General features: G+C 38.3%; 1 protein-coding gene across 4 annotated transcripts; it reads left to right on the top strand.

Moving 5' to 3' along the window:
* Nucleotides 1–239: 239 nt before the first annotated feature.
* LOC141724242 (eukaryotic translation initiation factor 4G-like) lies at nt 240–11,060 on the top strand. 4 transcript variants are annotated; one of them, XM_074526301.1, is made up of 11 exons: nt 240–385; nt 535–741; nt 1,031–1,149; nt 1,238–1,372; nt 1,520–1,569; nt 1,681–1,737; nt 2,614–3,411; nt 3,555–3,932; nt 4,032–7,084; nt 10,370–10,564; nt 10,656–11,060. In XM_074526301.1, the coding sequence occupies exons 2-11, from the start codon at nt 584–586 to the stop codon at nt 10,984–10,986; spliced, it is 5,274 nt and encodes a 1,757-aa protein (XP_074382402.1). In that variant the 5' UTR covers nt 240–385; nt 535–583; the 3' UTR covers nt 10,987–11,060. The 4 variants fall into 4 exon arrangements, with proteins under 4 accessions (XP_074382402.1, XP_074382400.1, XP_074382401.1 ...); XM_074526299.1 differs by having other exon boundaries at nt 4,029–7,084; XM_074526300.1 differs by lacking the exon at nt 240–385 and adding an exon at nt 417–434 and having other exon boundaries at nt 4,029–7,084.
* The last annotated feature ends 134 nt before the right edge of the window (nt 11,061–11,194 follow it).

The raw sequence follows: 11,194 nt of genomic DNA, 5'->3' as shown, positions 1-11,194 counted from the left end.
CTTCCAAATGGGTTCTTCTGTATCCATATCTTTGTCTGTAATTTATATTAAAATAATATGAAACAATGATGAAAAGTGACGAAGGACTATGGAAAAATGATAATCGAAAGTGATAATAAGTAATAAGTAGATCGATTTTACCTTTGTTAGGGTTTTTATTTGATTTTTATTTATGAATGTTAAACGAAAAATAATATAATTAATTCGTTTTGCCTTGCCATGCTCCCGGACCCGGTAAGTAATTCTTTACTCACTTACCCCAACACAATATACAAAAACCCTTTTAATTCAGGCTCACTCCTACCCTCTCCTCGCTCTCTTTATTCAATTCAACCCCTCTATAAACCCTAATTATACATACACACACATGACACAACAACCTTCTGTAAGTTCACACACACATATTCTTCACTCTATCTCTTATTAAAAAAATTGTAATTCACACTCACTTTAACACCTCTAATGAATATAATGCTCAAATTACTGCTCTAATTCGTTAATTAATCGTTTAGTTTCGTGTTTTTTAACTTGCAGATATTTGCGTAAAAAATAAGATTTGGAGGGTGATTAGGGTTTCGTATTTATGTCCGGCAATCAAACGAGAGCTGGAAAGACCGAGTCTGTGCAATATCGAAAAACAGGCCGATCTACTGGCTCTGGCGGACACAGGAATTACGCTGGCGCCCGTGGCCGAGGCGGTGGGGTCAATGCCCCTCCTCCTTCACTCTCTTCTAATAAGAGGTAGTTTTTGGGTTTGCGGTTTTAAAGTTTCGTGCTTTTTGCGTAATTGTTTGTTTTTCGGTTTGCGGTTTTTGTGTTGTGTGTTTGTGTGTGTGTAATGTGGTGAAATGTGTGAGAATTGGTGTTTTGTTCAGTTGTTGTAGCTTTAAGTAGCCTAGTAATGTGCGAGTGTGCAAAGTTGTTTTTTGTGTGATTGTTTGTTTTTTTAGTTTATGGCTATGGTTGTAGGGATGTGTGTGTGTGGTAATGTGATGAAATGAGTGAATATTGGTATTTTGTTGTGTTGTAGTTTTAAAAAGCCGAGTAATTTTCAAGGTGTGCAAACTTGGGTTTCGAATGGTGGTGTGAATTTGGAGTCTAGTGATAATGCTGCTCTGGCTGCTAATGGTGCTCATTCGCAATTACATGGTATTGGTTGTCTTTTTTTGTTTGCGTGTTTTTGTTTGAAGTGTAGTGTGGTGCTCAAGTTTTGTTTTATTTGTGATTTTTGTTCCAGGAGTCGATGCACAGGTTGATGTCAAGCCAGCAGTTGTGCCGTCACAGAAAAGTACCAGGGGTCTGCCAAAGGCTCCAGCAGCGAATGTTTGCGCGGTTAGCTCCAGTACGTTGGCTCCATCAACCCCTGTAAAAGGTTGCATTTTTTAAAATTCAGTTGTCAAAATAGTCATTCATTAACAAAATTTTCTTTTTAATGTAACATTTTAGCTGTTTGATGTGCTAATGTTTAATATTTGAGGTATTGTATGTAATAAGCTGATACCAGTGTATGGTGAATCAGGTGGAGATTTTACGCTTCAGTTTGGATCAATAAGTCCTGGTTTGATGCAGGTAATGTTCATACTGATTGGAAAGAATGCATGTTGTAGGCTATTCTGAAACTAACTCACAACTGCATGATCTTTAATTTTTAATTCAAGGATTGAATGCTTGTGCTTACAGGTACCTGCCAGAACTAGCTCAGCACCTCCAAATCTGGATGAACAGAAACGAGAACAGGTTTGTACATTTTCGCTTCTTTTTGGTGTTCATTGGTGCTTCTTCTCGAGAACTACTTGTAAGTCTGATTAAAAGTCGTGGTGCATCATCTTTCTCCTCCATAGGAGGGTCAGGAGGCAAAAGCTCAACCACTGCACCAACCCTTTGTTGGCTAATCTTTTTCTGATATAACATATATTTATGTATTAGGTTGATGTTCATAGGCAAATTATCTTAGCCTGCAAACTACTATTTAAAGTGAGTAGTGAACAGTGTTAGTGTTTATATATTTAGTGGTTGTAGATAAGTTTTGATGAACAAAGTGTGTTTTTATTATCGGACCAAAAATATTTTAGTGAATCCGACCCATATTTTAACTGCATTCCATGTTGATGTTGGTGAATTATGGAGGTTTGTAGTGGAGTGTGCCCCTATATATATGTATAAATATAATGGGTACAAAGTTCTTTAGCGGTCCTTCTATAATTGGTGAAATAAACTTACAGTGTGATATATGTAATTCAGTGAGTGTGATATGCTGTGTTTTCTGTAGCACGGACCGAGTGTTTTTTGTCTCTAATATGGTCATATGACATGATTAAATTACGTTATGGAAATATGAATTGGATGGTCATGGTCTGTATCGTGTTTGCTATGAAATATCTGACATCTCCCTTTCCAGCAATTGAAATTTATGTTTGAAAGGCTTGTTTTGATTCAGTTGACTGTGATTTGCTGTGTTTTTTGTAGCACAAGCGTATTTTGTCCCTAATATGGTTTTGTGACATGATTAAATTGCATTATGGAAATATAAATTGGATGGTCATGGTCTTTATCCTGTTTTCTATGAAATATATGACGTCTACCTTTCCTGCACTTGAAATTTATGTTTGGCAGGCTCGTTTTGATTCCTTAAGAGCTGCACCGGTGCTGCCAACACAATCTATTCCTAAGCAACATGTGCCTACAAACAAGTCTGTAATTACTAACCAATCTACTGCTATTGATGGTCACTCGGTGTCCAAAATAAGAAAAGATGTGCAAGTTGTTGTTGGTCCACAAACCATCCAAACTCAAAAGCCTTCTGTACACCCTGTTACTGGGATGCCTATGCAAATCCAATATCACCAGTCACACATTCCAGCTCAATTTGGGGGTCCTAATACACAACTGCAGTCTCAAAGCATGGTGAATAGTTCTATGGCAATTCCTATGCCCATGACAATGCCCTTCCCTATGGGAAATCATCCCCAAGTACAACAAGTGTATTTTCAAGGTCTGCCACCCCATATGCTGCAACCTCATGGTGTCATGCATCATGGCCAGAGTGCGAATTTCACATCACAAATGGGTACTCAGTTGCCTCACTTGAGCAATATCGGGATGAACATCAATCCTCAATTTTCACAAAAACAGTCGGTAGATTTTGGTAATGGACGTAAAACTGTTAAGATAACTCATCCGCATACACATGAAGAGTTGAGTTTAATTAAAAAGGCTAATGCTTTCATAGAAACAGGATCTTCAGCTCCGCAATCACAACCCAGTGTACCACCCCAATCGCAACCTGTTACAACTTTTCCACCTGGTCATCCAGTAAACTGCTACCCTAATTCTTTCAGTCAGGGTTCCATCTTTTTACCAGGTTCTCTTCCTTTGACCAGTATCCACATCACTCCAAGGTTAAATGATCAGGTTTGGCCTTTTCTTACCCCTATCTTGTTTGTTAATCATTCTCTGCTTATATCTCATTGCATGTAATGAATTATATTTTAGAGAAAAGGCTTGAATGTTTATAAGACACTATAAACTCCTCACCTCCTTCAGCCTATTTACAGGGTGCAGTGAGACCAACGGCTAATCCGAACGGTGAGAAGAATGCAGAATCTTCATTCTCAATGAACTTGCCAATTGTTGAGACGACTATTCCTAATATTTCTAGCCAAGGAGAAGCTACCTCAATCCTTAGTCAAAGAGATGCTGAAAATATGAAGAAAAGGTCGTTACAGCAGTCAAAGTCTACATCAGTACCTGTTCAAAGTATGGCCACTGCTGGAGTCTCTGATTTTGTTTCTGCAGCCAGCCCTGTAACCCAATTTCAGCATCTACCATCAGTGGTCTGCGGTACGACTCTAGGCACAAAATCTGACTTACATAATGGGTCTAAATCTGATGATAACGATGAAAAGAGTCATTCTTTACTACTACAGAATCAGGTATTGTGCTCTTTTCAAGATCCTTTACCACACCAGCATATTACTTGATTTATTATAGTTTGGGGTATAGATTTGACTTGTTCCTTTCTTGTTCAGCAGTTTACATCTGGTTCGCCTTTGTCACTAGAAAATGTGGAAAACCTAAATTCTCCTCCTTTACTGGAAGCTGCGCCAGCACAGGTTATTGTCAGGGAATCGGGAACAACTGGGGCTGCCATTGATTTGAAAACAGGTAGTACTGAGGTACAGGGAACTTGTGAGTTGGCAAAAAAAGATGGTGCTAATTATGTTAAGGTATCTGCTGACTGCCCTGTGCCTGATAAACCACAGTATGATACTGTTGGAATTCAAGAAAGGAGAAAAATGCTTCTTGATGAGTCTGAAGAAAATGCTAATAGATATGTGAAAAGTCCAAAATCTATTTTACCAAGACTATCTGGAAATTCTGATTATATTGGTAGCCTTGTTGTGGACATAAACAACGAACAACAGAAGTTGGAGAAGGAACCTAGATTCCCTAGGGAGGTAAAAGCAGATGGTGATTTATCAATTTCTACTTCTGGGGCAGTGGACTGCTTGATTACTGAAACTTCGTCGTCATCTCTTGGAACCAGAATCTCGCATGATGGTTATAAGAGTTCGCCTTCAGGTGCTTCTACAAATAAAGATGTTGCTGTTGGTAAAACAGAATGTTCAAGTACGGTCGCCGGCATGTTAGATCAGAAGTCGCTCATTCTTTCAGTCACATCTCATTCTGAACTGCCTTGTGCAACTGAAGTTGCTGATAGTGATAGCACAGAGTTGCTTTCTTCATCAACTGATTCCAAGAATAAACCTGTGCTGGAGACAAATATATCTAAGAATACAATTTCGAGAGGGAAGAAAAAGAGAAAAGAAGCTTTACAAAAAGCAGATCGTGCTGGTACAACTGCTGATCTCTATATGGCATATAAGGGTCCGGATGAAAAGAAAGAGATTATTACATGTGTTCAGAGCTCAGAGACTACGTCCAGCCATCCTAAAGAGTTGTCTTCTGGCACCTCCCATGAAGAGGCACCAAACGAGAGTATAGCTGAACCAGATGATTGGGAGGATGCTGTAGATTTATCAACACAAAAACTGGAAAGTTCTGAAGATCAGAAGCAATTTGGAGAAGTGAAAAATCACATTGAGGATGAAAGTTTGATGACCAGAAAGTACTCCAGAGATTTCCTTCTTAAATTCTCTGAACAATGTAAGGATCTTCCTGATGGTTTTGAGATTACTTCAGATATTACGGAAGCATTGGCGGTGTCCATTGGTAATGTTCCTCGTGATAAGTTGCACGGCCCAGGAAGAAATGTTGATAGGTCGATGGAGAGATCTCGATCGGGTCGCCGTGGTAGTGGCATGAATGATGATGAGAAATGGAGCAAGGTACCTGGGCTTCTTCCCTCTGGGTTGGATATGGGCTATGGAAATCATGGAAATAATGTTGTCTTCCAACCTAGAGGGAACTTTGGAGTGTTAAAAAATCCACGTGCTCAAATACCAGTTATGTATTCTGGGGTCCTATCTGGGCCAGTGCAATATATGAATCAACAGTATGGCATACAGCGAACTAACTCCGATGCTGAGAGTTGGCAGCGAACGAATAGTTTTCAGAGGGGTCTTATACCTTCCCCTCGTACTCCTTCACAGGTGATGCATAAAGCTGAGCGAAAGTATGAAGTGGGTAAAATAACTGACGAGGAACAGGCAAAGCAGAGACAGCTTAAAAGTATTTTAAATAAGTTAACTCCTCAAAATTTTGAAAGACTATTCGAGCAAGTCAAACAAGTAAATATTGACAATGCCGGTACTCTCACTGGTGTAATATCTCAAATTTTTGATAAAGCTCTAATGGAACCGACATTTTGTGAAATGTATGCCAATTTCTGCTATTATCTTGCTGGCGAGTTGCCTGATTTTATTGAAGACGATGAAAAAATTACTTTTAAAAGGTTACTCTTAAACAAGTGCCAGGAGGAGTTCGAGAGAGGTGAGAGGGAAGAGGAAGAAGCTAATAGAGAGGAAGGAGAAGGTGAGACTAAACAGTCCGACGAAGAAAGGGAACAGAAGAGAGTCCAGGCACGAAGGCGTATGTTGGGCAATATAAGACTGATTGGGGAATTGTACAAGAAAAAGATGTTAACAGAAAGAATTATGCATGAGTGCATCAAAAAGCTGTTGGGTCAGTATCAAAATCCCGACGAGGAAGATATTGAAGCATTGTGCAAACTAATGAGCACAATTGGAGAAATGATAGATCATCCCAAAGCCAAGGAGCACTTGGATGCATATTTTGACATGATGACCAAGCTATCAAATAACATGAAGCTTTCTTCTAGAGTGAGGTTCTTGCTGAAGGATTCAATTGACCTGAGAAAAAATAGGTGGCAACAGAGGAGGAAGGTTGAAGGTCCGAAAAAGATTGAGGAAGTGCACAGGGATGCTGCTAATGAAAGGCAGGCTCAAGCCAACAGATTGACTCGCGGATTAAGTATGAATTCATCTTTCAGAAGGGGTCAACAACCCATGGACTTTGCTCCAAGAGGGTCGAATGTATTATTGTCTCCTAATGCACAATTAAGTGGTTTTCGTGGAGTACCTCATACACCACGTGGGTATCCCACTCAAGATATTAGGACTGATGAGAGACACCTTTTGGATAACAGAATACAATCAGTTCAATTGACCCAGAGGCCCCTTGGTAGTGACTCCATTACCCTTGGGCCACAAGGTGGTCTTGCTAGGGGAATGTCTATTAAAGGACAGCCGTCTATGTCAAGTATCCCCTTCTCTGATATGCACAGTTCAGATTTTAGGAGAACTACAAGTGGCAATGGCTACGGTTTTGTGTTAGATCGACCAACCTACGCCCCAAGAGAGGGAATATTTCCGAAAATCGCTCCTGATAGGCTCGCCAGCCCGGCTGCTCCCGACCACATGAATTTAAAGGATGGAAATCAGAGTTATGGGAACAGGGAAGTACGGAATCCAGACCAGGTTTCTAACGGATCCCGACCAAATACACCTCAAACTAGAAGTAAGGAGTCAAGTTCTGTACAAAAGGTGTTGCCTGAAGAACAGCTGCGGAAAATGTCAATGGAAACTATAAAAGAATTCTACAGGTACGCAAACCTTGTTGCTCTCTTATGGTGGTTCTCTAATAAACTTATCTTTAATTGTTCTTTTAATAAGATGGACTTCTGTTGCCATTCGAGTGAGTACTATAGATGTGGTCATAAGGATAGTTCCGAAGGGAACAAATTAAGTTTGACATTTTGTTTTAGATACGATTAGGCATAGGAGGTACTGCAAATGTTCTTTTATGTGCGAACTCCTATTTTCAGTTTGAGGAACGCTCCATGCTTGTAATTTGCTTTCTATTATTAGCTAGTAATATAATCTGCAATGTAGGTGCTTAATGGATCATTGGAGACTTCTAGAAATAGAACTTTGACAATTGAGGAACATGTTAGATCCTTTTTTTCTCTTTGGCATCTAGGTTTGGATTTTAGTCCTTAAAGAACCCTGATCAATTGATGAACAAACTGATAGTTTAGATTTTGAACTTTGGAGGAGAGGAATGACAATCGCTAGTTCTTTTGGTTAACTTGTCATCCTGGAAGAGTGCGGGATAGCATAAATCGTAATTTACAGATCTGATTGTTGCATAGTTCGTGGATCTATGGATCCGTGAACTGGTTCGTTCGTTTGTACCGGAACATGGGTCGACTTCGATCCAGATCGCCATGGTTCAACGCACCAGTTCGTCATCTTCGACAAACCCCTCCTGGTCTACCTCGATATCGGAGTGAGATAAACTATAGGTCTATAGCTATCTTATACAATATTATTGCTATATATATATATATAAATATATCTGTGAAGCACGGGTGCGTTGGTGCGCGGTGCGGGGATACGGAAATTCGGCAAATTCTAAAGAATGGGGATTCGGGTTGGGGGGGGGGGGGTACGACAAATATTAAAATATTAAAAATATATATTATATATGTAATTAGTAATAATTTAGCAAAATCAAGAAGATATATTCTTCACATATATATGCATGATATATTAATATTTCATTTCATTGAAAACATTTAAAAAAAAAAAATTAGCAAGAAACAGTAAGCAGGTGATGTAAAAAACAGATGGGTGCTTTTAGTCAACAAGTCAACAACATCTATACTTGGGCAAATAAACATTCACCCACTTATGTGCTTTTAGTATTACACATAAATTACAGATATACACAAAGGTACATAGCTATACACGAAGTCAATAAACCCATCACTTCCGATCACACACAGCAGCGAGGAAACGAAAGAGGAGAGATGCTAGTTGCCGGATTTTGAACGACGGTGCCAGCATCGGAGATGGGTAGGTGAGCAGCTGCAAGATTACCTCTTTTAAAATTGGTATAAAATTACAATTAATACCCCTCCCACACCCCCTTCCCGCACCCCCATGTATCGGATCGATGAAGTGCACGGATACGCCAGGTGGCGCACCCTGTTCGCACCGTGGCGCATCGCAGTGCACCCCCACACGCGTCGCTTATCGAGTGCGCGACTCACCACCAAAGTGAAGTATCCCTGCTTTCCAGATATATATTGATATTTTGTACTCTGTTGACTATCTCACTAAGGTGTCTATTTTTATATTTAAATTAATTATTTATACTTTATTATATAATATTCTTAAAAGAAAATTATTGTTTTTCCTTATAACTAGTATAAAAATAAACCAAATTACATAAATAAAAAAGGATCCTTATATCAACCCGCAAACCCGATTCACGACTCATCGTCCCCAATTCAAACAAACTAAAGTTTAACGTACCGTACCCGTACTCATACCATATGCTGGATCTACCCGCGATCCATGCAACACTGGATCTGACTCATGGGGGTGAGTGAATATCATATATCGTTAATCTTTAGTTAGAGAGGATAGAAGGAGAGGCATTGTTTGTTTGTCCCAGTTCAGGCTGCATTCTCTTTGCTGTTCCAGTTCCGTTGGATGCTTCACAGAGTTGTGTAGTGTAAAGAATAGAGAAGAAAGGTAATTTTGAGGAATTAATTTACAAAATATGTGGTAGTAGAGTTGAATAACGGTGGAGTGTACTACTGTACTATACTGCTATACAGCTTTACTATTTCTTTTTTGAACTTTATATTGACATATTTTTACTTCTAAACTAATAACATATACTCCCTCTGTTCCAACCATTTAGCTACACTTTTTTTTGGATGTCCCTCTTAATTTTTTACATTTTAAAAGTTTCAAAAGTAGTAAAATTCTATAATATAAAAATTAACTACATCCACTACACTCACTTTATACATAAAATATTGATCAGTCCCACCACTTTACTCACTTTTCACTATTGCTTTATACAATATTTTTTGGGGCATTCCAAATGGTACCACTGTACATTTGGCTTTTCCATTTGGTACAATCCAACATTTTTGACTTTTAAGTGGTGCCATTGTATTTTTGACTTCATCCATATAACACCACTCTGTCAAGAAAACGTTAGTCATATACTACCATTTTTGCGGTCCTGGATTGCCTTTCCAAGATCCATTTTTTATACTGGATAGAATAATTGCTAAAATAAAAGAAAGGGGGCTCGGGTCAAAATTTTGAAAATCATGATAGGCAGAAAAAGTAAGAAGTAGGTTAGGGAAGATCTGAAGGCAAAAAAGGGACTTGTAATATCTTATTCCAATATTTATGAATTTAGGCATATTAATTTCAAAAAACATGTTGGTTGATTTTATATCAGACATGACTTAGGCTACACATGGGTCTAAACTCTAACCTGCAACTGAAATTTTACTTAAAGCACTAATTGACATTTGTCTTGTATCAACTTCTTGATATTAAGTCTGAATCAGGAAAGTAAACAACTAGTCATACTCATTAACAACGATTTTGATGCTACTCCTGTTATAATATGCATGGTGTTTACATGTCAAATATTAATTTTAAATTCATATGTATTAAAGTATATTGCTACGTACTAATTATTAGTAATAACTTATATTACAATGATATTAAAATAATTATCAGCAGAAAATTAGCATATGACATCATTGCAGTTGTATATAGAATCTGCAATAGAAGTAACCGCAGCAGTGACTATTGATAGCAGTTCATTTTCTTCAGTGGGGACCTGCTTGATCACTGTTTTGTTTACCGATTGATTTCCACAAATAATCCTATTTAGATTGATGTGTATGATTATTTCTGTTCAGTTGAGTTTAACATTATCTGCAGTGTCGATTATATCTCAATCTCATTGTTTGAGTTGATAGAGGCAATTTGTTTATTGTAGTTGTGTCAGTTGAATTATGCTTTTTTCTGTCTTACCGACTCAGAGATGCTCTAATCTAATTTTTCAGTGCTAAAGATGAGAAGGAAGTTGCCCTGTGTGTCAAAGATCTGAATGCTCCTGGATTTTATCCTTCAATGATATACATCTGGATAACTGATTCCTTTGAGAGGAAGGACATAGAAAGGGATCTACTGGCTAAGCTTCTTATTAACCTTGCAAAATCACAGGATGCTTTGTTAAGTAAACCTCAACTTGTCGAAGGGTATGGAATTATGATTGTCCTTTGAGTAACAAAAATTAATTTGAAACGCAAGTCCAAGTCAACATAAGCTATCTGCTGTTACTTTTGCCAGGTTTGAATTAGTTCTAGCTAGTTTGGAGGATGCTATAACGGATGCCCCTAAAGCACCAGAATTTCTTGGTAGTATCTTTGCAAAAGTTGTACTAGAAAATGTGCTTCCGTTGGCAGAAATTGGAAGGTTGATTTTTGAAGGTGGGGAGGAGCAAGGACAGCTTGTAGATAGTGGGCTTGCAGCTAAAGTTATTGGAAGAGCCCTGGAGATTGTAAGAATAGAGAAAGGGGAAACTGTTTTGAAAGAGATTTGCACAGGCTCCGGTTTGCGTCGAGAAAACTTCAGGCCTCCAAACTCTAAAAGGGTATCGAGCTTAGATCAATTTATATAGACGTAGCAGTTGTAATCTGCACATAAGAGAGATTATGTTCAGCTCCATTAGTGCATCTCTTAATTTTGCAGATATATCCATCTTTCCTCCAATTTTTTTAGTACAGCCCCTTCAATCTTAATTTTTTTTTGAATTATATCAGAGCATTCAGCAGGCAAATCTTTTTATACAACGCGAAAAACTTTCAAATTCTGAATAGTTACCTATA

Source organism: Apium graveolens, chromosome 5 (assembly GCF_009905375.1).
Source record: "Apium graveolens cultivar Ventura chromosome 5, ASM990537v1, whole genome shotgun sequence".
Taxonomy (NCBI): Eukaryota; Viridiplantae; Streptophyta; class Magnoliopsida; order Apiales; family Apiaceae; genus Apium; species Apium graveolens.
The sequence above is the reverse complement of the archived record's forward strand: the minus strand, read 5'-3'. Positions and strand labels throughout refer to the sequence as shown.